Genomic DNA, 27063 nt, shown 5'->3' with positions numbered 1-27063 from the left:
AGAAGCCATATAAATGCATGGAGTGTGGAAATGGTTTCAGAAGAAACTGTGAACTTACATCCCATCAAAGGATCCACACAGGGGAGAAGCCATATAAATGCATGGAGTGTGGAAAGGGCTTCAGAAGAAGCAGTGAACTTACATCCCATCAAAGGATCCACACAGGGGAGAAGCCATATAAATGCATGGAGTGTGGAAATGGTTTCAGAAGAAACTCTGAACTTACATCCCATCAAAGGATCCACACAGGAGAGAAGCCATATAAATGCATGGAGTGTGGAAAGGGCTTCAAAACAAGCAGTGAACTCATATCCCATCAAAGGATCCACACGGGAGAAGCCATATAAATGCATGGAGTGTGGAAATGGTTTCAGAAGAAACTGTGAACTTACATCCCATCAAAGGATCCACACAGGGGAGAAGCCATATAAATGCATGGAGTGTGGAAAGGGCTTCAAAAGTAGCAGTGATCTTACACGCCATCAAAGGATCCACACAGGGGAAAAGCCATATAAATGCATGGAATGTGGAAAGGGCTTCAGAACAACGAAAGATCGTGCAACCCATCAAAGGATCCACACAGGTGAAAAGCCATATAAATGCATGGAGTGTGGGAAGGACTTCAAAAGTAGCAGTAATCTTACACGCCATCAAAGGATCCACAGGAGAGAACAGCCAGTCAACTTACATACCATCAAAGGGTCCATACAGGCGAGAAGCCATATAAATGTATGGAGTGTGGAAAGACCTTCAGAATAAGCAGTAGTCTTACATCCCATCAAAGGATCCACACAGCAGAGAAACCACATAAATGTATGGAGTGTGGAAAGGGCTTCAGAACAAGGATTAAACTTACATCCCATCAAAGGATCCACACAGGGGAGAAGCCATATAAAGATTTTCACTCTGTTTTTTTGGGAGGGTGGGGGGAAGGTGCTTCTTATACTTCGAAAAATTTGGTAAATGCACGGAGTGTGGAAAGGGCTTCAGCACACCCCATAGTCTTATTTCCCATAGCATGATTCATAGACTGGAGAATCCCCAAAACAAAGATACATTTGGATGAGAATGTATGGTAATTATTCATTTAGTGAGTTCTATGAATGGATTTCAAATTTACAGCCTGCACTCTGAAAAAGGTTTTTAGTAATGTTAAAAGAAACAATGGGCATGAATCATTATAATTATAATTCATAAATTTTTAATGTATATATATAAAGCATATAGGAATGTCAAACTGGCAGAACACAGGCTGGTTGTGCTACATGGAGGACACTCCCACCCCAGCTCCAGGAATAGGGAAACTGTTGCAATATGTCACATGATGGCCACTTGACACATGGAGTTTGAAATCCGTGGTATATACATTCATTTTATTTTATTTTTTAGAAATGAGCTTCCTATTCCCCAACTGTCATTATTCCCCCCGTTATTCATAGCTCTCAGAGGGATGCGAAGACATTTAACAGATGCTGCTTCCCTAACCCAAAAAGGGAAATATAAAAAAATAATAATCAAATTGCATTATTTGGGAGAATTGGGATCCTCCACAGTAGTTAAATTTGCATCCCTAGTGTAGAACTGAGACCTGAGTCAGCCGGTATCTGTGCAGAAACATTGAACATTATTCAGTCAAAGGCCTCATGATATGAGGGAATTGTCACATGCAGATCAATGTGGAGCGTGTGGGAAAAGCTGAAAGGATGAACAATTCCTCTCTCACAAAAGGAGCCAGAAGTGCCCCAAGTGCTTGTGTAATTTTATTTTCAAGCATTATGGCCATGTTTTGCTCTTCTGTAGTATGGTGAGGGCTAAGAAGTCCAAATTCGATTTAAATAAAATCAATTAAATATCAATTGTGTGATTTTGTTCTAATTATGTATTATTCTTGTGTATTAAACTGTTTAGTTGCTTTAAAAATGTATTAACACAAGATTTTGGGAAGGATTTGGAGGGAGCATATTTCAGGATTTGAGAGGCTCATGTTGGTTTGAAGCTCAGTTGTCAGTAATAGTTTTGGGTCAAGTTGGACAGTAAAGAGACTGAAAAGAGCAGAGAGGTTAATTCAATTCTTTTTTTTTAACCTTTTTTTCTTTTGATCTACATTCTTTCTTGCAATTGTAGCTAAATCTCTCTTTTTTCCTCACCTCCATATCCAGAGGAATCTCTTCAAACCATTGGGAAATCTTCAGGTATTGTGTTTGGAAGGTTTTTCTCTGTTTATTCACGATCTGTGGATTGATGAATCCCGGTATCGTTGCTCAGGCTGGTCCAGGTTCTTTCTTGCCTCTCAAAGGCATTTGTGGGTCATAGAGGTAATCCAGAAGGGATAAGACCTGTCACAAGCCATAACGATCACCTACAATAAGAAGAAAAGAATTATGCGTAGCATGGATGAATGAAGAAGATGCAAGGGAAGACAAGATAGAAAGTGGATAAGAGACATAAGGAGATTACAAGATAGTCCATGGGAGGACTGAAATTTAATTATATAATAACCAAGGAAATTTAATAGTTGAAATTTGCACTTATATTGAGAAGTTTATTCAGGTTTCAACCAAGGTTTAAAAACTTTTCTGCCCCTTGTTCTTCTTCCTCAGTTTTCTTTTGTCCTGCTGTGTAGTTTTATGTCTCCCAGGTTTGTTTCACCTCCCTCCCTGAACACAGAGGAGTCGCTTCTGATGGATTTCCTCTTCACCTTTATGCAGCCTGAGCTCTGATAAGAATCACATTGCAATTACCGTATTTTCCTGCATATAAGACAACTGGGTGTAGAAGATGACCCCCTTCCTTTCCATGTAAAATATAGGGTTTGTGCTATACTCACCGTATAAGACTACCCCTCTTCCGAGGCACACCAAATAAAAATTAAAAAAGCATCAGATTTTATTTCAATATGGTAGCTTTTGATGGATTTCCTCTTCACCTTTATGCAGCCTAAGTTCTGATAAGAACCACATTGCCATTAGCTAAAAAGTGGTGAGCAAGACCACCCAGTGAGTGTAGGAGAAACCCTAAATTCTGAATCATGCACACATCCCTCTCAAAGAATAAAGGTTTCCTAGAATCATAAGGTCTGTTCTGTCCTCATTACATTTTACTCTGCGTGCAGCTTGACAGCAGCTCAACCCAACTATCCCCCAATAAAACAGACTGAGTGAATTGATCTGGAGGTTTTATTAAAGGAACAGGATGGGTGAAACTGGACAAATAGAAGTACAAGTATTCCTTGAGGTTCAAATCTAATGGAGCCTGCACTCAAAAAATTTGTCGAATGAATCAGATTCAATTTTACAAATTCTTAAAATCAAATTCATTAATTGAATCAAATGGCTTATTAAACAAATGAAGATCTGACTAAATTGCCTCCAAGCAGCCTTCCAGAGCTCTCTATTTGCTGTTTTTTAAAAAAACCACTTGCTGCTCATCAGCTCAAGCGTCTTCAGACAGCTGCCCAGCCGGGATGTGGAGGTTATTTACAGAACTCTCAGATTGCAATTACTTAAAAAAAAAAAACACCTCCTGCCAGTACAGTAATTAGCTTAAGAGTCTCCAGCCAGACTCCCAGAGGAATATGGGGGAGGAATTTACAGAACTCTTGGCTTGCAACTGTAAGAGAGATGGGAGGGACCCAAGGATAAAATTCAGCAGGTTCTGAAAGGAATTTGGAGAACTGGTAGTGGAAATTTTGAGTAATTCGAAGAATTGGCAAAGATCATCTCTGGCTGGCCCCAGAGTGGGATGGGAATGGGCTTTTTGGGAACTGTTAAGTCCTGGAGGCTATAATGCCATTGACTTGCATTGCTGGCTCCTGATTGGCTAAGACGCGAGCAGCCAGCTGGTGGGAGCATCCAGCCATTCTATTGGTTAAGCGCCTGACAGCTGTAGTATAAAAGGGCTGTCAGCTGTCAAATGTGTTGCTGTTTGCAGGTTTGAGGTTTGCCTTACATTGAACTGTATGTTACTATAATAAAGGGTTGTGTTAGCTTCAACCTGCCTTGCCTCAGTTCCTGTCTGCCTCGTTCTCCCTACAGAACACTGGCAACGAGGTCTGAGGTAAAGGAAAGAAGCGAAGTAACTATTAGAGCTGCCTCAAGTCACTGACAACGAGACGTCGCTCCAAGACTAATACCTCAAGTTCTGTCCTTCTAAGGATGGCTAACCTAGCGGCATTCACGACATTCAGCCCGGCCCCTGAAACATGGGATGCTTACCTTGAGCGGTTTGAGTGCTTCCTGGAGGCAAACAAATTCACTGGTTTGTCTAGTGGCCATAAAAGAGGCTATTTTCTCAGCGCCTGCGGCCACGAGATATTTGAAACAGCCAGGGCTTTAGTGGCCCCTTAGTCCGTACACTCAATCCCTTGGGAGATGCTTTTGGAGAAACTTAAAAATCACTACTCTCCCTCTCCCTCGCCAGATGCTATGCGTTTAGGCAGAGAACCCAGAGAGAAAGGGAATCCGTGACCGATTACATGGCTTCCCTCAGGACAGCGGCCCTACACTCTGATTTTCCTATGCTGGACGATGCCCTGTTAGAACAGCTGGTCTGTAATATAAAAGACCTCCGACTTCAGCGACGTTTGCTGACACGAAAAGAGCTGAGCCTTCAGGCAGCCGTGGATGAAGCCACGGTATACGAAATGTCAGACAAATCCACCGTGGAAATTCAAAGATTTCTGCCACCGGCCACCCATGCCAGCAGGTGTCACACTGTCCACCACGATGAAGATGACTATGAAGATTTTTCAGGCAAGGAAAAAGAAATCAGATACCTCAAACTTGCCACCCGAAAAAAACAAACTCAGACTGACTTTTACCTCAGTCGGGTTGCCTCAGTTGTGTCGGGAACCATGCAATGTCAGTTTGCAGGTTCAAAGCCGCCATCTGCCAGTGGTATGACAGGAAGGGAGTCCAACCCTCTGCTCGGGCAGGAAACCCTATTCCGTTTCAGGCAAATGGTTTTCCAATCTCTTCTTTGAAAGTGTTGGAACTTCTAAAGGGAAGTTGTTCCACTGATCTATTTTTCTAACTGTCAGGAAAAGGGTTATTTCTGAGCAACAAAAACTTAAGAGAGATTCCTATTAGCAAATGTTATTTTTTAAAACTAGTACTTTTAATTTCAATACTCTTTAATGCAGCATAACTCTGCCAAAAGCAGATGGATTGTGAAGGGTTCCTGATGAAAGGGAGCATGAGTGCCCTCTCCTGGTTTTCCATGGGAAATGCACCATTCCCTACTTTTTGCAGCAGCACCTCTGGCCCACAGAAATTCCACCAGTTGATTCTGCGAAGAGAAGGGTACTTCATCATTGGGCCACTGTTGCATGTTTGGAAAGTAGTGAGATCTTAAGACCTGCCTCCCCAGGATGCTGGAGTCCCTCTAATTAATCTCCCTCTCTTTAACTCTTTAAGGTCTTTGAGCTTCACAGGCAGTTAAAAAGGCCACAAGAACGTCTTAAAAGAAAGAGAGCCAGATGTGGAAAGGGCTGATGTGTGCATGTGTGTGTGTGGGGTTCTTCCCATATGTAAGAAGAAATCAAACCCCCCATTATCCCAAATAAAATATTAAGTATAAGGAAAAGCCTTACAAATATTATCCATAAGGAAAAGCTTCAGAAAAGCCAAAAAAAAACCCCAAAGATGCTACTAAAAACCGTCTGAAGCCCATTCCACATTTCAGCCAGATGCCTAAAGAAAACATTATAACAAGAAGCCAAGTTCAAAGGGATGCAGGCACTGAAGGAGATAAGGAGCTTATTGAAACAGGAACCCAACTATCTGGATGGCTCCATTCATAAGCAAAGCAAATACTGCCTGCAGAAATCCACTCATGACAGGATATTTCGAGTCCTGGGAGTGGGAGACCCCCAGATCCCATGTTTCCCTACCACCCTTTTTGATGATTCTAACAGGCAGGGGGGGAAGCAGAAGTCCAGACCAGGAATAAATTCAGGTCCCAGAAAAGAAAAGGGGTGAACTGGATAGTCTTTTCTGCCCCATTTCTTCAGCTCCTGCATAGAGGACGTGGGTGAGCTTGCATGGGAAATCTCGAGCAAGTCAGAAAAAGTTAGGAAGGAAGGGCTGCAAAAGATTATGCCTGCATTCCCATTATGTGCTGGATGACGATAAACTAGGTTTGGTGCTTCAGCAGTTCAATTTGCCATAGGAGGGTAGTGAACCAGATCATCATGTTCAGCTGTGTGCTTTTTAGCCTTTGTGTTTCATGTGAACTGAACCCCTTGATTTGGTTGACCTGTTTGTGTTCAAGCATCTTGCATGGCTGAGTGTAGGAAGAAAGAGAAATGGAGCATCCTAAACTAGGGTCAGTTGACTGGCATTTCATTTGATGTGGACTGAATTTTCATCCTTTGTTAAATGCAAAATGCACTGAATATCCTAGGTGGAAGGCATCAATTTACCATCTCAGAAAACTATTTCTAGGGGGATGAGTTTGGCTGAATGGTTGTTGAAGGCTTAAGGTAGTGATGGCAAACATTTTTGGCACTAAGTGCAATGAGAAAGAGGAGCTACCAGGGGAAAATGAACTTCCGTTTTCTGATGTGCGCATGCCATGTCGCCTGGCATGTGCGGCATCACCCCTTCATCTTCCGGGTTTCTGGCAGGCATGTGCACGCATCAATCAGCTGGACAGCACACATGCTCATGGCGGAAAACAGAAGACCAGCTCTTCCGGTTTCTGGCACTGCCGCACGCACAAAGGCCAGCTGATTGTTGCCTGCGCATGCAGGGCAGAAACCCGGAAGAGGAAAGGGCAATGCCACATGTGCCAGGTGACATGACTCTGTGTGCCACTTTGGTCACATGTGCCATAGGTTCACCATCAGAGGCTTAAGGGCTTGCCAAATAAACTTTTCCTGTATCCTGAGAAGTCGAAGTCTGTCATTTTCTGCAACACCTGGCTAGATGAACATTGCTATACTTGAAAAAGCATTGAAAAGGACTTTCACTAACTCGATTAGTATCTCCCCGTCCCTCAGGAAATTGGATGATGTACATATTATAGGTAGTCCTGGATTGAGCCCGACATTTTTGTTGCTAAGTCTCCCTAACAAGGAAGGGTTGGAAGAAGTTGACTCATCCATATGGTAGAGCTGAAAAAGTGGCCAAAATTCCAACTCACTGCAAGAGAAGGAAATTTATTAGATTTGTATTCTCCCTTTCTTTCGGAAAGTGAAGCCGGGGTACATTGTACAGCCACCTTTCATTTTTTCCTTCTTGTTTTGGTTGATTTATTCCTTTCTTCCTCAGCAACAGATTTAAATGAGATTTTTGTTTTTCTCCTAATACCAGTACTTTAAATAAAAGCTGTTTACTGAAGTATAACAGTAAAAATCTTCCCAATCAAGGAGCCCCACCAGGCCCCCCATGTGGAAATGCACCATTTCTCCGCTCTTTCCACCTTCCGTGCACAGAAAATCCACCAGGGGGGGCACTTCAGTTTTGAGCCCCGGTTACAAGTTGGGAAGGCAGTGACGTCATTGTCATTTTGTTTTTGCCTTTCTAGGATATGAGACTCACTCTCTTTCTCTCTCTCAACACATGTGCTGCGCAGGAGTTTAGAAAGAAACTCTTAAATTTCCAGAGGTGGGAAAGGTAAGTGTGTGTTTGTGTGTGTGCGCGTGTTCTTTTCACAGAAAGGGAGACGGAGGGTTCTCACTCTAAAAAAAGAGGAAGAGAGACATGCCTACTTTTCATCCAGGTTCAGTTTTTTGAGTTTGAGAAACTTCCCCAGATCCTATGGTTCCCTCCCGTCTAACCGCCCTTTTGCGTGATTGTAACAGGCATGGGGGGAAAGCAGAGACCAAGCATGCTGTCCTCGGGAATAAATCCACATCCTCAGAAATGAAGGAAGGGTAGGAAGAAGTTGACTCATCCATAGGGTAGAGCTGAAAAAGTGAGGTTTTAAGTCTATTTCATCAGTCATTTTAAAAAAGGATTTAGGAAGAGTTTTTCTATTTATTTTTGTTGGTTTATTTGTGTTTTATAGTCCATATTCTGATCTACAATTCCATTAAAGTCTCCCATCATGCAAATATTAACATAGTCCAATTCAATAATTTTCATATGTAATTTGTTATAAAATTCCTCTTGGCTAACGTTAGGAGCATAAATTGCTGTTAAAAGTATTTTCTTGTTATTGTCCATAATTTCCACCATTAAGATTCTTCCATCGTCATCTGTGTAGATTTGCTCTGCTGAAATTGTAGCCTTAATATACAGAACCACTTCTCTTTTCTTGCATCGTGGCAATGTAGTAAATATTTTCCCTAGTTTAGGTTGTATCAATAATTGTTCCTGTTGTTTTTTAATGTGAACTTCTTGAAGCCAAATTACATCCACTTTTAATTTCTCTAATTTATGAAATGTTTTCCTTCTTTTAATAGCTGAGTTAAGTCCATTTATATTTATTGAAATTAATTTTTTCTCCTCCATGTTTATGTTTTATACGTAGGGTTTACTGCTCTAGTAGATCTTGGTTCTCATTGTTCTTTAGTATCCACAGCACCTTCTTCTTTTCCAGTTGCAGCCTGGCCATTATCTTGTAGTTCAATTAATGATTCTTCTTTTCCTGTCTCCCTGTCTAAAGTATTCTGCATAGAATAGTTCTGCTTTATCAGTTGAATCTATTCTATGTCTTTGTCCTTGCCATAGAAACATCAAACCTTCTGGGATCAGCCATCTATAATTAACTCTTTTTTTTCTGTAGAATTTTTAGTCAAAAATTGATATTCTCTTCTTATCTCTCTCAGTCTCCTTGGTACCTGTTTTAGAATCACAATCTTTGTATTTCAATGTTTTGTCTCTTGCCATTTGTAGTATTTGTGTCCTAATTGGATATTTTTTGAATATATTCCCTTTTTTGTGAGAGAATCACAAAATGGAGGTCTTTTGTTCATCTTCTTTAGAGACAATGTTATTTCTTTGGGTAAGAGGACTTTAGGTATTCCCATGGCTAGATGAACATGGCTATGAATATGTGGGAAGCCTCCCCCCTCCCCCGGAGAACCAACTATTTGGGGGAATATTAAAAAGAATCAGAATATTATATTTCCCCTAAGGGAGAAATGGAGAAACATGCTCTTAAGGGAGGCAGAAGCCAGCTTCAGTCTCCCTGCCCCAAGGGGAAACTTAGGGGGGCAGCTTTTAGAAATGCAGATTTGGTAATCCATTCAGAAAGACTGGGTCAGAAACTTCAGATAAGCAACACAATTAAGCCAAAGGTTGACAAACTTGGGCTTTGCCTTGATATATGAATGGCATAATACCGGTTGTGGTTTCGTGTTTTTAGAGCAGTGGTTTCAATCTTGACAAGGTCCTCTCCTTTCCCCTGTTTTTCATAATGTTTCATAACGTATAGCCATTTGGAGATTTTGCAGAACTCCCCAAAGGAAGGAAGAAAATGTACAGGATGGTAAGAATCCAGATCACAAAGATGGGAGACTTTTTATAAAGGTTCTCCAGCTTAGAAATGCCCACCATGCATGGTCATATGACAGTAACACAAGTGCCTTCTGTAATCCTCCAGTCCTGCTCAGATCTTAAAGAGAAAATTACAATCTATGTGAATGGAAAGAGAATCCCAGAAATTGTACTCGTGGGCATTAGACAAAATTGTATGTTTTCAGACAAATACCTAGGATTTGCATTTCCCCTTTTGCTTATAAAGTGACACCCATGAGCCCTACATGACCTCTATGGAATCCAGAAGGTATAAAATCCACCCACTCTAAACTCCATTTTGTCAGCTGTCCCAGAATGACATGTGCTTGGTGGTTCTGCTTTCTTTCCAATCAGCCTCCAGCCTCCATTTTATTCCCAATGCCTTCCTCCTGTATTGGAACTGAAGCAGGTGGATATTTCTCTCAAGAAATGAAAAAAGCATTTGGACATACACAACCTTCCTTGCAGTAATTCTGAATTGTGTTACAGGGCAGAGAGAGAATGGCTGGTCTTCCTTTAGCAAGTGAGGGAAGTGGAAAAGGCCCTTCCATTGCTCAGTCTGGAATCCGTGGGGAGATCTGGGCAAGAACTGGGCAGAAGGTGCTGGAAGAAGGAACCATCGTTTCACAAGTTCAGGCCTGGAACTTCAGGAGCGTCCAATATCAGGAGGATGAGGGTCCCCGAGGACTTTGTAGTCGGCTCCACTTCTTTTGTAGTCGATGGTTGGAACCAGAAAAGCACACAAAAGCGCAGATGCTGGACCTGGTGGTTCTGGAGCAGTTCCTGGCCCTTCTGCCCCTGCAGATGGAGAGCTGGGTGCGGGAGTGTGGAGCAGAGACCAGCTCCCAGGCGGTGGCCCTGGTGGAAGGCTTCCTCCTGAGCCAGGCGGAGGAGAAGAAGGAGCAGGTTGAGTTGCAGGTGAAATATGCATCTTACCCCGGTATTTTTTTCCTTTGTCACAAGTCCAGCAGAGTTGGTAAAAAGTTCCTTTTTTACATTTAGATTTCAAACACGTAATTGAAATTCCTTTATATATCTTTGGTAGTTTATCAGGGTTAAGTAAGAGGATACATAATTTTATGAAATATTTATTTTAAATTATAATTTAATACAAATTTTAAACTCTTCAACCACATGTCTTCCTCTTGTTCAGGCATTATATTATACACAAACATCTTTTCCTTTGGATTTTGATGTCTTCTTACCAGATTTTCCTGTCATTCATACTATGTGGAGATGCTTCACTAATCTTTGTATAGTTTTCTTATCCATTCTAGAAGAAAGATTTTGCACAGCGATTTCTTTCTTACCTCCCAGACTAATTGATTGACACTGAGTGATTTGCAGTGGTGTTCACTTGGAAAGAAACCACTTCATGATTTGTGATGTCCATTAATTCTTTTCTGCTATTTCAAGTCCTTCGCAATGGAGATCAGAGATCCTGAGAGAAAGAGGCATTTGTCAAATCTCCCTCAAGACCTGCCTTTCAGGGGGATCCCTCAGGGAGATCCAAATCAGGACACCTCAGGAGGTAATATAAGGTCCTTCCACTCCTTTGATAAATTCTAACTTTCTCATCTTCTCTGTGTCGTCTTCTCTATAGCATAACTCCTCCCATCTTATGAATTATTCTTTTTGAAATTCTGTCTCCCTCACAGGGAAGAATAGAAGGAAGTTGACTCTTTGTTTTGGGGGAACAGAAACTAGGATTGAACCTCCAGTTCAGGTATGAGAAGAATATTCATTGACTAGATTTGTTTTTCCCCATTTCCATCAAGAAATCAGAGGATGTAGAGGGAGTACAGTCATAAGTGTGAAAAATGGCCATGTCACTTTTTTCACTGCTGTGTAATTTTGAACAGTCACTAAAAACTGTTATTAGCTGAGAACTACATATAGTGTCTTCCGTGGCACGACAAAACCGCGCTACGCAAAATAGCGGAGATTAAATCGCGTCGCTAAAGTCGCGACGTCATCACCGTGGGGACAACAGCGCGGCAACAGAAGGGCGTTCTACATACTTCGTTCTTTGCCTCCAAAGGTAGCCCCCCTCCTCCAGCTGACAGCGGCAGCGGGCACGGGGCAAAGCGGGCTGCCCAGCAGCAGCAGCCTGCGGGAAGGGTCCAGCACAGCCACGGGGGACAGCAGGAAGCCTGCGGGGGGCCCGAGCAGGGCCGCCAACGCTGGTAGCGGAGGAGGATGCAGCAGCGGCGGCGGCTGAGGCTCTCCCGGGGCCGGCGAAGCGGGCTTGCCCGGCAGAGGCAGCCCGCCCTCTTCTTCCTCAACAACATCTCCTTGAATGGGCGGCCGCCGCCACCGGACAAGCCCGCTTCGCCGGCCCCGGGAGAGCCTCAGCCGACGCCCGCCCTGCCTCTTCCTCCGGGGGATGCGCCGGCGGCGGAGGCCACCCGTCCAAGGAGATGTTGTTGAGGAAGAAGAGGGCAGCCTGCCTCTGCCGGGCAAGCCCATTTCGCCGGCCTGGGAGAGCCTCAGCCGCCGCCGCTGCCGCATCCTCCTCCACTTCCTGCTGCCCCCCGCGGCTGAGCTGGACCCTTCCCGCGGGCTGCTGCTGCTGGGCAGCCCGCTTTGCCCCGTGCCCGCTGCCGCTGTCAGCTGGAGGAGGGTGGCTACCTTTGGAGGCAAAGAACGAAGCACGTAGAACGCCCTTCTGTCACCGCGCTGTTGTCGCGGCGGTAGGGTCGTTTTTTTCTTAGCGCTTCGGACGCCGCGGATTTGCCTCCGCACTTATGTCGGCGCGGATAAGGGCATCGCGGTTTTGTGGTGGAACCAGTGTCTTCTGCCATTTTGCCCTCTGCTTTCGGTTGGAGATTCTTTTTAGGAATTTTAAATTCTGCAATTTAAAAACTGCTGGACATGAAGGGGGTAGTTCCCTGCCTGCTGCCAGTGCTATTCCTGCATGTTTTGGAAGGGAAATAAATAAATAAATCCTGCGCGGGCAAGTCCTTCTTTCCCAAAGGGAAGGTGGTACTTCTCTGCGTTTCCCCCTCTTCCGCCGTGCAAGAGGCAGCACGCAAGTCCACTTTTGGTTTTCGATGTGCTGGCCACTCGCAGCAACTGGGACAGCTGCAGGGGGCACCTTCCCCCATTCTTTTCTCCTCTGCTTCAGCCCAGCCTAGCCCTCCATCCAGTAGCTAAGGATGAGGAGCTCACCCACCTCTGCGTGAGGCCTCCCATGGTGTGCATATCAAAACAAAGTGCTGTGAGTCCAGGCGTCCTTTCTGTTTGTTCCCACACCCTTTCTCTCTCTCGCCCTCTCTCTCCCTCCCTGGGGACTGTGTGGGGAGAGGGAAAGGCCATCAAGGGGACGCTGGCGAGACTCTCTTGCGGAAAGGATGAAGTATCCCTGCTGCCAGAGCCCAGAATTTTAAGGCAGAAAAGTGAAAAGGGGTCTCTGTGTGTATGTGAATTTCAAAGGCCCTGGAGAAAAAGAGCCAAGCTCTTCTGTTTGCTGTCTTAAGCGGGTGCTGAAGCCAACCCTGCGGGAAGCAATCTGCTTCTCCACGCAAAACCTCATGGGCTTTGCAGAACCACAGGGGAAGGGGAGCCTGGCCCTCCTCACCCACCTCCAGGTGGGCAGCAAGAGCTGCATCTTCTCCCTTCCAGAACACGCCATGATGTGATGTGAATAACACCAGTGGTGGTGAAACACTTCCAAAAAAGGGGGCAACCAATGGGAAAGGCACACGGACTTGCAGTGCTTGGTTTTGATTTAGGCGCTGCTGCTAATTGGAAAGAATGGCTTTTACCCTTTGGTTTTTGCATGCCATGTTATCTGAGAGATCTCATGGAGAGGCGGGCGAGACCCTCGTCCTTCGATGTGCGGCTTCTCTCCCCTGTTTCTCCTGTGCTTTACCCTACCCTTGCGCTCTATCACCCTCCGAAGAGGGAGGCTAAGTTTCAAAGAGGATGGGAGGGCTGGGACAAATCTGAAAGAAACAGACACTTCCTCCATACCGGGTTTCACTGAACAAGCTCAGGGAGCATATGGGGAAGAGGCAGCCCTCAAGCTACTGTCCCCCTTTTCCCTACTATTCCTTCCTTCTAAGGTGAGCGTTGAAAAGCCCCATTGCACCGCCTATATTTGCTTGCGCAGTGTGTGGCAGAGCTGGAGGGCTAGGTTGAATGGTGGGGGCCAAAAGTGCACGGGTTGTGGCGTGTCATCATCACCCCGCCCTACCACTTGGCTTCACTCGCCTCGCAGAGGAGCCAGCAGCAGCTAGAGGTGTGGGGGTGGGTGGGGAAGGCATGTGATTTGGCCCGCAGCAGCTGGCAAGCAAAGCCGGACAGAGTGGCCAAGAGTCCACACAGCGTATTTGATAGGCCAGATCACCTACCTTTCCCACCATCGCCGCGCCTCTGCCAGTGCCACTGCTGTGAGGCGAGGCAAGTGGTGGGCCGGGGGTGGCCGCCAGGGTGTAGCACCTGCATTCTCGGCCCCCAGTGTCCAGCCTGGTCCTCCAGCTCCACTGCACACTGTGCCCAAGCAAAGACAGACGGTGGGACGGATCGCATGCCACCCCCTGCCCCCACCCAGGCTGCACTTGCTTCCAGACACCATCTGGCCCTGCGCACGTGCTTGCCACCTCTGATGATGGCCCTGCCCACTGCCCCACTGACGACACACTGACTTTGGACTTATTTTGGGGCGTAGGGCTTATATTATGAGCAGCATGAAAAGTCATGCTAGCTCTTTTTTAAAAATTATTTTTATTATAAACACTTATACACATTGACAAATACATAGACAACACTTACAAGTAACATTGGAACTTCCATTTCCTTCTTACAGCAGATATTGTTGAATTTTTACAAATATTTTCCCCCTCTCAATCCATCTCTGTACATTTTCCCACTTACCATCCTATTACTTCTTACTGTTTTGTTTATCAGTCTATGTTTGGTTATTTATATCAGACAGTCTTTATTGCTCTTCTACGAATAAATACCTTTTTCTACTTCTGCAAATTCTACTTTTCCTACCTTCTTATCACTAATTCCCACTTCTTCTACAATACAAACTATATTTTTTAGATTCTTATATACTATTTCTGTCATCTAGCAATTTGTATCATTTTTCCAAAATTAGATAGTATTCTGTTTCCTTTCTCAGGTACAGTATAGGTGGTACCTTGCTCAATAGTAGTAACTGTGAGAGGAATCTTGGAGTCCTAGTGGACAACCATTTAAATATGAGCCAGCAGTGTGCAGCAGCTGCCAAAAAGCCAACACAGTTCTAGGCTGCATAAACAGAGGGATAGAATCAAGATCACATGAAGTGTTAGTACCACTTTATAATGCCTTTGTAAGGCCACACTTGGAATACTGCATTCAGTTTTGGTCGCCATGATGTAGAAAAGATGTGGAGACTCTAGAAAGTGCAGAGAAGAGCAACAAAGATGATTAGGGGACTGGAGACTAAAACATATGAAGAACGGTTGCAAGAACTGGGTATGTCTAGTTTAATGAAAAGAAGGACTAGGGAAGATATGATAGCAGTGTTCCAATATCTCAGGGGTTGCCACAAAAAGAGGGAGTCAAACTATTCTCCAAAGCACCTGAGGACAGGACAAGAAGCAATGGGTGGAAACTAATCAAGGAGAGAAGCAACTTAGAACTGAGGATAAATTTCCTGACAGTTAGAACAATTAATCAGTGGAACAGCTTGTCTCCATATGTTGTGAATGTCACAATATGCAGTCGTTAAAAAGATGTGGTTAGCCATTTGAAATGCTATAGGGGCTTCCTGGCTAGGCTTAGGGTTAGACTAGAAGATCTCCAATGTCCCTTCCAACTCTGCTTTTGTATTGTATTGTAACTCATTTCATAAAACACTACAAAAATCCTTTCGCCTACAGACACACTTCTGAAGGGTTGGTATCACTGATTGGTGAGTTTTCTCTCAAGACCCTGAAGGCCTTTTAATTATGGGTGGATATATTGATCGAGAAGGAAGAGTATTTTGATGATGACTGAGTGGATGTTTGTTAGATCAATTGATCCAGAAGGAAACAAGGTTTATTTAAGCTAAATTGCACTGAAAGTCCTACAGAATCATTCAAGTTGATAAAACCTGCCTAAAATCTTTCTTTAGTCAAATGCTCCTTATTCTTTCTATTTTCTCATTTAAACCACAGATCCTTACTAAGTATATCACTTAGTGCATAGCTTTGTTTTGGAAATTTTTAAACAAATGGAAAGATCTTGCAGTTCTTCCTTGGTTTATTCTGTATTTTTTCCCCTTTCAGGAGGATCTTCTGCCCTTTGAGGAGGTGGCTGTTTATTTCTCCGAGGAGGAGTGGTCTCAGCTGGATCCTGACCAAAAAGCTCTGCATTGGGAAGTCATGCTGGAGAATTATAAGAATGTGGCCTCTCTTGGTAAGGGTTTCCCACTCTCCAGTCACAGAGTTCAGGAAGACCTTTTGTAGTTAGATGCCATTAGCTAGTTCTTATGAAAACGTTTCTAACTTGATCTCTTCTCTTCAGAGGCAGAAGGGAAAGTTATGTTTTTCTAGTGCTCCTAGGAAGGAAATAGGTCTATGGCATTTTGCTTACCGTAGATGTATCCTATCCAATGTGTTTTTATATTTAGTGACAAAGCAATTCCTTAGTTTGAGGTAATGCCAAACTCCATCAGACAGATTTAAACTATTTTGGCCCAGATGCTTCCATATCATTCAGTAATATGACTTAATGTTTTTTAAAGCTTTTATTCTCATCAATAGAGATATTATCATTTCTATACCATGCCATTATTAGGATACAATTATGCAGTATATATTAGAATTTGGCACAATACCTGAACGCAAGCAATATGACTTCGGACAGAGTGATATTTTCCCCCAAACTTTCTCTCACTTTCATTTCTCTTTCCCTTTCAAGGTGTTGATAAGAATTACAATGAAGACTCTGCAGAACCAATCAAAGTGTTTAGACAAGGAGATGTAATGGAGAAATCTCCAATTCAAACAGAATTCCAAAGGCAGGAGAGAAACCTATCAAATAACTGGAATAGCAAAAGCTCAACTACTTTGATTGTTGCTCAGATGCAGGACTTTATTGATCAACAAGAAAAACTAAAAAAGAAATATATTGAGAAAGGTGTAAGAATCTTCAGAGAGACATTAAATGTAAATGGACCCTGCGCATCACAAGCCAAAGGAGGAGCCAATATATGCAAAGAAAAAAGAAAAAGTTACAGTTGCATATTCACACGTTCTCAAGAAAATGGGAGTCTTGAATCACAGAAGAGTTTTCACATGGGAGAGGAGTCAAATGAAAGCAATGGACATGGAAACAAGACTGTTAATAAAAGGATATACACAATGGAGAAATGCATGGAGTGTGGAAACAGCTTCAGCACAAGCAGTAAACTTACAAGGCATCAAAGGATCCACACAGGGGAGAAGCCATATAAATGCACGGAGTGTGGAAAGGACTTCAGAACAATCAGTGAACTTACATCCCATCAAAGGATCCACACAGGGGAGAAGCCATATAAATGCATGAAGTGTGGAAAGGACTTCAGAACAAGCAGTGACCTTACATCCCATGAAAGGATCCACACAGGGGAGAAGCCATATAAATGCATGGAGTGTGGAAAGGGCTTCAGAAACAGCAGTGATCTTACATTCCATCAAAGGATCCATACAGGGGAGAAGCCATATAAATGCATGGTGTGTGGAAAGGGCCTTAGCCGAAAGGCTCACCTTATTACCCATCAAAGGATCCACACAGGGGAGAAGCCATATAAATGCATGGAGTGTGGAAAGGGCTTCAGCACAAGCAGTAAATTTACAAAGCATCAAAGGATCCACACAGGGGAGAAGCCATATAAATGCATGGAGTGTGGAAAGGGCTTCAGAGACGGCAGACATCTTACAAGCCATCAAAGGATCCACACAGGGGAGAAGCCATATAAATGCATGGAGTGTGGAAAGGGCTTCAGAGATGGCAGATATATAACACGCCATCAAAGGATCCACAAAGGGGAGAAGCCATATAAATGCATGGAGTGTGGAAAGGACTTCAGAACAAGCAGTGAACTTACATCCCATCAAAGGATCCACACAGGGGAGAAGCCATATAAATGCATGGAGTGTGGAAAGGACTTCAGAACAAGCAGTGACCTTACATCCCATGAAAGGATCCACACAGGGGAGAAGCCATATAAATGCGTGGAGTGTGGAAAGGGCTTCAGAAACAGCAGTGCTCTTACATCCCATCAAAGGATCCACACAGGGGAGAAGCCATATAAATGCATGGAGTGTGGAAAGGGCCTTAGCCAAAAGGCTCACCTTATTACCCATCAAAGGATCCACACAGGGGAGAAGCCATATAAATGCATGGAGTGTGGAAAGGGCCTTAGCCGAAAGGCTCACCTTATTACCCATCAAAGGATCCACACAGGGGAGAAGACATATAAATGCATGGAGTGTGGAAAGGGCTTCAGAAACAGCAGTGATCTTACAAGCCATCAGAGGATCCACACGGGAGAAGCCATATAAATGCATGGAGTGTGGAAAGGACTTCCAAAAAAGCAGTAAACTTACATCCCATCAAAAGATCCACACAGGGGAGAAGCCATATAAATGCATGGAGTGTGGAAAGGGCCTTAGCCGAAAGGCTCACCTTATTACCCATCAAAGGATCCACACAGGGGAGAAGCCATATAAATGCATGGAGTGTGGAAAGGGCTTCAGAGACAGCAGTGATCTTACAAGCCATCAAAGGATCCACACAGGGGAGAAGCCATATAAATGCATGGAGTGTGGAAAGGGCTTCAGAACAACGAAAGATCGTGCAACCCATCAAAGGATCCACACGGGAGAAGCCATATAAATGCACGGAGTGTGGAAAGGACTTTAGCCAAAACATTCACCTTATTATCCATCAAAGGATCCACACAGGGGAGAAGCCATATAAATGCATGGAGTGTGGAAAGGGCTTCAGAGACAGCAGTGATCTTACAAGCCATCAAAGGATCCACACAGGGGAGAAGCCATATAAATGCATGGAGTGTGGAAAGGACTTCCGAAAAAGCAGTAAACTTACATCCCATGAAAGGATCCACACAGGGCAGAAGCCATATAAATGCATGGAGTGTGGAAAGGGCCTTAGCCGAAAGGCTCACCTTATTACCCATCAAAGGATCCACACAGGGGAGAAGACATATAAATGCATGGAGTGTGGAAAGGGCTTCAGAAACAGCAGTGATCTTACAAGCCATCAAAGGATCCACACGGGAGAAGCCATATAAATGCATGGAGTGTGGAAAGTGCTTCAGAAACAGGAATGATCTTACATGCCATCAGAGGATCCATACCGGGGAGAAGCCATATAAATGCATGGAGTGTGGAAAGGGCCTTAGCCGAAAGGCTCACCTTATTACCCATCAAAGGATCCACACAGGGGAGAAGCCATATAAATGCATGGAGTGTGGAAAGGACTTCAGAACAACGAAAGATCGTGCAACCCATCAAAGGATCCACACGGGAGAAGCCATATAAATGCACGGAGTGTGGAAAGGACTTTAGCCAAAACATTCACCTTATTATCCATCAAAGGATCCACACAGGGGAGAAGCCATATAAATGCATGGAGTGTGGAAAGGGCTTCAGAGACAGCAGTGATCTTACAAGCCATCAAAGGATCCACACAGGGGAGAAGCCATATAAATGCATGGAGTGTGGAAAGGACTTCCGAACAAGCAGTAAACTTACATCCCATCAAAGATCCACACAGGGGAGAAGCCATATAAATGCATGGAGTGTGGAAAGGGCCTTAGCCGAAAGGCTCACCTTATTACCCATCAAAGGATCCACACAGGGGAGAAGCCATATAAATGCATGGAGTGTGGAAAGGGCTTCAGAAACAGCAGTGATCTTACAAGCCATCAAAGGATCCACACGGGAGAAGCCATATAAATGCATGGAGTGTGGAACGGGCTTCAGAAACAGGAATGATCTTACATGCCATCAAAGGATCCATACCGGGGAGAAGCTATATAAATGCATGGAGTGTGGAAAGGGCCTTAGCCGAAAGGCTCACCTTATTACCCATCAAAGGATCCACACAGGGGAGAAGCCATATAAATGCATGGAGTGTGGAAAGGGCTTCAGAGCAACGAAAGATCGTGCAACCCATCAAAGGATCCACACAGGGGAAAAGCCATATAAATGCATGGAGTGTAGAAAGGGCTTCAGAACAAGCAGTAATCTTACATGCAATCAAAGGATCCATACAGGGGAGAAACCATATAAATGCATGGAGTGTGGAAAGGGCTTTATCCAAAACGGTAACCTTATTACCCATCAAAGGATGCACACAGGGGAGAAGCCCTATAAATGCATGGAGTTTGGAAAGGGCTTCAGAACAAGCAGTGAACTTACATCCCATCAAAGGATCCACACAGGGGAGAAGCCATATAAATGCATGGAGTGTGGAAAGGACTTCAAAAGTAGCTCTCATCTTACCTGTCATCAAAGCATCCACACGGGAGAAACCACATAAATGTATGGAGTGTGGAATGATCTTCGTAACAAACAGTAAACTTACATCGCATCAACGGATCCACACGGGCGAAGCCATATAGATGCATGAAGTGTGGAAAAGACTTCAGAATACTCAGTGAACTTACATCCCATCAAAGAATGCATACAAGTGAGAAACCATATAAATGCATGTAGTATTGAAAGAGCTTCAGAACACCCCATAGTCTTTTTTCCCATAACACGATTCATAGACTGGAGAATCCCCAAAACAAAGATACATTTGGATGAGAATGTATGCTAATCATTGATTTAATGAGTTCTACTGTATGTATTTTTTATTTTTTATGATTTATACATTTTTGAATGTATCTGTATATACAGTATATAAGAATGTCAAAGTGGCGGCTCACAAGCTGGTTGTGTCACATGGAGGATACGCCCACCCCAGCTCTGCTAATAGGGAAACTGTTGCAATAGGTCACGTGACGGCCATGTGACACATGGAGTTTGAAATCCGTGGTATATACGTTCATTTTAATTTATTTTTTTAAATTAGCTTCCTGTTTCCTGTTTCCCAACTTACCCATAGAGGTAAGCCAGAAGGGATAAGACCTGTCAGCAGTGTCAAATAATTATCTAGAAGAAAAACAAGTATTATGTGTAGGATGGATGAATAAAGGAGAAGCTATGGTTGAAAGATAGAAAGTGGATAAGAGAAACAAGGAGATAACAAGAGAGTCCATGGGAAGACTGTAATTTAATTATATAATAACCAAGGAAATTTAATAGTTGAAAGTTGCAGTTATGGTGAGAAGCTTACTTGGGTTTCAACCAAGGTTTAAAAACGTTTCTGCCCCTTGTTCTTCCCCAGTTTTCTTTTGTCCTGCTGTGTAGTTTTATGTCTCCCAGGTTTGTTTCACCTCCCTCCCTGAACACAGAGGAGTTGCTTCTGATGGATTTCCTCTTCACCTTTATGCAGCCTATGTTCTGAGAGGTTGCAATTAGCTAAAAAGTGGTGAGCAAGAAACGGATGGACTAAGTTTTATTTTTCTCTCTGTGTGATTCTCTGTAATTTACAGATTAAAGTTTTCCTCTTTATTCCTGTAGCTATTTACAAAAAGAAACTCCTTAAGAGTGTCTAAGCTCTTAAAGTAGTAGAATACTCTTTGAATATTCAAAACGGAAGGTTTCTTCTTTTCAGCCATACAATTAGAGGTATGCAATACCCTCAATCCAGCCACACTCTTGCCCCAGGTGGATACTGAATTGCACCATGATTGTGTACAGGTAGATACACTGGTAGATTTTATGACACGCTGTGTAGTAGGCAAAGATCTCTATTCCACTATCTCCAAGCTGTAGCCCCTTGCCTGATTTGTGCCCGAAATAATCAAAAATTAGACAGTGCCCACCCCTATGAGTCCAACTTAACAGCAACTACTCAGGGAAAATTTGAGAAATAGACTTCAAATAGAAAGCAAGGTTTTAAGTATATTTTGGGGACTAGAATATACCTTCACAGGATGGCCTGAGGCTTTTGCTTGCAGGACAAATAAAGATCATGAAGTCATAAACATCCTATTGGAAGAAATTATTTCTAGGTTTGGGCTGCCAAATAGTATATCATTTGATTGTGACCCATATTTCATAGCTAAATCTGTGCGAACAGTTAAACATCACTTGGAAGCTTTACTCAGCCTACCACTTGGGAATTCTTCCTATGGAAAAATTGTAATGATTTACAAAAACAACAGCTAGCTAAGCTATGCCAGGAGGCTCACCTGTCCTCACCGCAAACTTTGCCACTCGCGTTGTTGGGGCTTCACATTGCACTTTGAAAGCAAATAGGCTTGAGCCTCTTTGAGGCCTTTTTGGGCGACCACATCCCTCCTTAAAGGCAGAGGAGAGATCCATCCCTCTGGTGGGAGAATTGACCTTGTACCAATATGTAAGACAACTTGCTGGGGTTATGAATTTTCTTTCTGCAGGACTAGATCGTCTAGTGCATCCATTTCAGCCTGCAGACTGGATACTTGTAAAGACGTGGGGACCAACAATCTCCTTGGATCAGCAGTGGAAGGGACCGTTTCAAGTGCTTCAGACCACCTATACAATACTAAAAGTGGAAGGCCTGGCATCTTGGATAGATCCCTTCCAGAGTGAAGAAATACCCACGATCTGCCCTTCCTGATTCTTGGACTACGCAGCCTGTGACTTTCTCAGTAGAAGAACTGGGACTTAAGTTATTGTTCTGGAATCAAAAGCTTCCAGAACCATAGTTGTGTGAGAGGAGAACTGTGATCTCCCATACGTGTTTTCTCAATTAGAACATTTCCACAAAAGGTATTTGTGGCTACCCACACTAGAATTAGGAGTTACCCAATTATTACCACTAGCTGATTAGTACATCTCTGTATGTGAAGGCTAAGATATTAAGACAAATAGACTTAACAACTGTCGGGATGAGACCATATGATTTGTTATGTTTCTGTGTTCTTCAAACCCACCTATATTATGCCCACTTTACCTGAAAGAAAGATTGGAAACCATAGGAATCTTGAACAATTCCGAAAGTACTTGAAGAATACCAACCCCTTACTTTGTTCCGTGAGCTCTGGTCCCTCAATAATGCTTTGTATCATATACAAGCAGTGGAGGAAATCCTGGCTAATGAGACTGGGGAGTTTCTATTGCTGCAGCAAAAGAACAAGAAGCCATTCCGACAATGACAGTTCAGAATAGAATGGCTCTCGATATGATATTGGCATCATAAGGAGATGTGTGTGCACTACTTAGACAATGTTGTGTGCATATTCTGGACAAATCGGAGGAATTCCACGGCTGAACTACACACATTGCAAAGATAGCTGCAAACCCCCTCCCCACATGGATGAATGGAAAGACTAGTGGCATTGGCTGACAGGATGGTTCACTGATTTAACCTAATAATGACCCTGGCAGGCATAGTCATTGTTTTCATAAATCACCTGTTCTGCATTACAATGCCGTCTGTTTGCCTTTCCACCTATAAGCAAACTACAGGGTCTCCCAGTAAGCAGATATTGATGTTGGGTGAATCTTGGAAAATTAAATCATTTTCAGATTCAAAGTGGGGGAATGATGGGCTGGCTGCTAAAGGAAGGTCATGGCTAAGGTGGCCAGATTTTCAGATTGGTAAAGAGGGACACCTTTGACCGGGGGAGGGGGGGTGCGGCTTGATTAAAAATTTTATTCGGAGCAACAAAAATTTTCATACAACGCAAAAATAGTATTGTAATATTTTTTTATTTGAACATAACTACAATTTACAAATATAAATGGTAACTGTTGCCAAACATCAAAATTTTGATCCCGTGACCATGAGGATGCTGCAACGATCGCTAAGTGTGAAAATGGTCGCTAAGTCTGAAAAATGGTCATCAGTCATTTTTTTCAATGCCATTGTAACTTTGGTCACTATACCATCTTTCTTGCCACAGTTCTTAAGTGCAGCTGATAAATTAGTAGCATAAGTGAATCTGGTTTCCCCATTTGACTTTGTCAAAAGGTCACAAAAGAGGCAGTTACATGACCCCAGGACACTGAAACCATCATAAATACGAATCTGATGCCAAACATCAAAATTTTGATCGTGTGACTATGAGGATGCTGCAATGGTCGCTAAGTGTGAAAATGGTCGCTAAGTGTGAAAATGTCATCTGTCACTTTTTTCAATGCCATTGTAACTTTGGTCACTAAGCCCATTATACCACCTTTCTTGCCACAGTTCTTAAGTGAATAACTGCATCTGGTATTTTGTATTTTGGATAGAATCTTTTTTTAAATAGTCTAAGACAATTTAAAAAAAGAATCCACACAGAATAAATTGAAGTAAAATATTTCAAAGTATTGTGCATAGAATTTTTAAAAATGGTTTCACTTCAATTTATTTTGGATAGAATTTTTTTTAAATAGTCTAAGACAATTTAAAAACAGAATCCACACAGAATAAAACTAATTTAAAAAATCCTATGCACAATAAATAACATATTATTGTAAAATACATTTAAAAAATAAAAGAAAAAACCCCAGCTCACTTACCAGCAGGCACAAGTGAGCACTCCAAGTCAATACAGAATGATGCAGATGTTAATACAAAGAACTGAGCAAATTAAAATGGTGAAATTAATCCTAGGGAAATATTTTTCAAAGAAACTTTACCACTATTTTTTCCACACGAGCCAACCTCCAACCTCCGTGCCTCTCCCCTCCGGAAAATCCCGGAAGGAACACTCGGGATTTCTCTAGCCAAGTATTTCCTGGAGCTCTATGGTACCAGGTCATTTTTTCTTATAAAATGAGGTAAAAGGGGCGGGGGTCCGTTTTGTTGCTTTAACATTTTAATATCTTCAATGAAAGTACTGAGGCAGAGAGGGTTTAGACAGGGTGTCTTTTGTCTTGCCCTGGTTAAGATTTCTTAAGCAAATCCACTGGGCTCTCAATGTGAAGCCAGAAAATCAGGACTTTTTAAAAACGCCCCGGGACACGGGACAAGTAGGTTGCTCAGAACTTGCAATGCTAGCCATGGACAGGCTGTCTGAACCTGGCTGCCAATAAACTTTTCCTGTATCCTGAGAAGTCTAAGTCTGTCAGTTTCTGCAACATCCTGGCTAGATGAGCATTGCTATACTTGAAAAAGCATTGAAAAAGGCATTCACTAACTCGATTAGTATCTCCCTGTCCCTCAGGAAATTGGATGATGTACATATTATAGGTAGTCCTGGATTGAGGCCAACATTTTTGTTGCTAAGTCTCCCTAACAAGGAAGGGTAGGAAAAAGTTGAGTCAACTTGACTCATCCATATGGTAGAGCTGAAAAAGTGGCCCAAATTCCAACTCACTGCAAGAGAAGGAAATTTATTAGATTTGTATTCTCCCTTTCTTTCGGAAAGTGAAGCCAGGATATATTGTACAGTCACCTTTCATTTTTTCCTTCTTATTTTGGTTGATTTATTCTTTTCTTCCTCAGCAACAGATTTAAATGAGATTTTTGTTTTTCTCCTAATACCAGTACTTTAAATACAAAGCTATTTACTGAAGTATAACATTGCCAAAATCTTCCCAATCAAGGAGCCCCATCCTGGCCCTCCATGGGAAATGCACCATTTCTCCGCTCTTTGCATGAGCACCTTCTGTGCACAGAAATTCCACTGGGGGGGCACTTCAGGTTTGAGCCCGTTACAAGTTGGGAAGGCAGTGATGTCAGTTTTTGCCTTTATGTGAACCTAGAGACACACTCTCTCTCTCTAAACACACGTGCTGCGCAGGAGTTTAGAAAGGCGAAGAGAAAATCTTAAATTTCCAGAGGTAGAAAAGGTAAGTGTGTTTTTGTGTCTGTCTGTGTTCTTTTCACAGAAAGGGAGACGGAGGGTTCTCACTCTAAAAAAAGAGGAAGAGTAAGGTGACCAGACGTCCCGCTTTTGGTGGGACACCCCCGCTTTTTAATGCATTTTCCCGCGTCCCGCACGCTTTTTTAAAAAGCAAGCTTTTTTTGGCGCTCGCAGCTCCCACCTATCAGCTGCTAGCTTGCTGGGCTGGCTCATCGTTCTGTTCTATCTGCTACCTACAAATTTAAGCCAGCCCAGCCTGCCGCTTACTGATTTAATTGGCCAGGACTCCAGCCAATCAGTGAGCTGGCTGGGATGGAAAATTTTCCATCCCAACCAGCTCACTGATTGGCTGGACTCCTTAGCCTGAGGACGCCTGCACGAGTCTCCATTTTCCTTTCGTCCTTTGGGGTTGCAGCTGCGCTTGTTGGTGAGTAATCTAATCTAATTCTAATCAGAGAATTTTCCGCTCGCCGCGGCAGGAGGAAGGGTGGGGGCAGCGGCAGCCACCCGCAGAGAACTTCCTCTCGCTTCTGGGGCTCCCGCCGCCCGGCAGAAGCCCCTGAACCGCGTGGAAGTTCTGTGCGGGCGGCTGCTGCTGCCCCCATGCTCTCGTTCGTGCAGAGAATTAGCCTCGGCTGCTGAAGGGATCGGACCGCCACTTTAATTTTCTCCTCCTCCTACTCCCCTTCCGCACTCAGCAAGAGAAACGGCAGCCGGGCCGGGGAACGGACACTTTGGCAGGGCTTGCACAGCGCTGTGGAAGCCCTGTCAAAACGCACGTTTCCCGCCTCGGCTGCTGAAGGGATCGGGCCGCCACTTTAACTTTCTCCTCCTCCTCCTCCCCTTCTGCCCTCAGCAAAAAAACGGCAGCCCGCCCGGGGAACGGACACTTTGGCAGGGCTTCCACAGCGCTGTGGAAGCCCTGTCAAAATGCACGTTTCCCGCCTCGGCTGCTGAAGGGATCGGGCCGCCACTTTAACTTTCTCCTCCTTCTCCTCCCCTTCCGCCCTCAGCAAGAGAAACGGCAGCCGGGCCGGGAAACGGACACTTTGGCAGGGCTTGCACAGCGCTGTGGAAGCCCTGTCAAAATGCACGTTTCCCGCCTCGGCTGCTGAAGGGATCGGGCCACCACTTTAACTTTCTCCTCCTCCTCCTCCCCTTCCGCCCTCAGCAAGAGAAACGGCAGCCCGCCCGGGGAACGGACACTTTGGCAGGGCTTCCACAGCGCTGTGGAAGCCCTGTCAAAACGCACGTTTCCCGCCTCGGCTGCTGAAGGGATCGGGCCGCCACTTTAACTTTCTCCTCCTCCTCCTCCCCTTCCGCCTTCAGCAAGAGAAACGGCAGCCCGCCCGGGGAACGGACACTTTGGCAGGGCTTCCACAGCGCTGTGGAAGCCCTGTCAAAACTTACGTTTCCCGCCTCGGCTGCTGAAGGGATCGGGCCGCCACTTTAACTTTCTCCTCCTCCTCCTCCCCTTCCACCCTCAGCAAGAGAAATGGCAGCTCGCCCGGGGAACGGACACTTTGGCAGGGCTTCCACAGCGCTGTGGAAGCCCTGTCAAAACGCACGTTTCCCGCCTCGGCTGCTGAAGGGATCGGGCCGCCACTTTAAGTTTCTCCTCCTCCTCCTCCCCTTCTGCCCTCAGCAAGAGAAATGGCAGCTCGCCCGGGGAACGGACACTTTGGCAGGGCTTCCACAGCGCTGTGGAAGCCCTGTCAA

At 44.0% G+C, this 27063-nt stretch overlaps 1 protein-coding gene and 1 pseudogene across 1 annotated transcript in view; both read left to right on the top strand.

The window, feature by feature from the left end:
* The window catches only part of LOC148047943 (uncharacterized), a 65882-nt gene that overhangs the window by 1917 nt on the left and 36902 nt on the right, over positions 1-27063 (top strand). The window contains 8 exon segments of the mRNA XM_087708204.1: positions 2-334; positions 336-676; positions 679-891; positions 960-1064; positions 2125-2251; positions 4420-4895; positions 16365-17980; positions 18313-18732. Of these exon segments, the coding sequence (XP_087564330.1) occupies positions 2-334; positions 336-676; positions 679-891; positions 960-1064; positions 2125-2251; positions 4420-4895; positions 16365-17980; positions 18313-18732 (3631 nt within the window).
* Positions 18746-21267, top strand: LOC148047945 (uncharacterized; annotated as a pseudogene).

Source organism: Thamnophis sirtalis, unplaced genomic scaffold, assembly GCF_051295495.1.
Source record: "Thamnophis sirtalis isolate CommonGarterSnake01/CBP01778 unplaced genomic scaffold, rThaSir2_p1.2 scaffold_3, whole genome shotgun sequence".
NCBI classification, from domain to species: Eukaryota; Metazoa; Chordata; class Lepidosauria; order Squamata; family Natricidae; genus Thamnophis; species Thamnophis sirtalis.
Note: the sequence above shows the minus strand (reverse complement) of the source record. Positions and strands in the feature narration are given on the sequence as shown.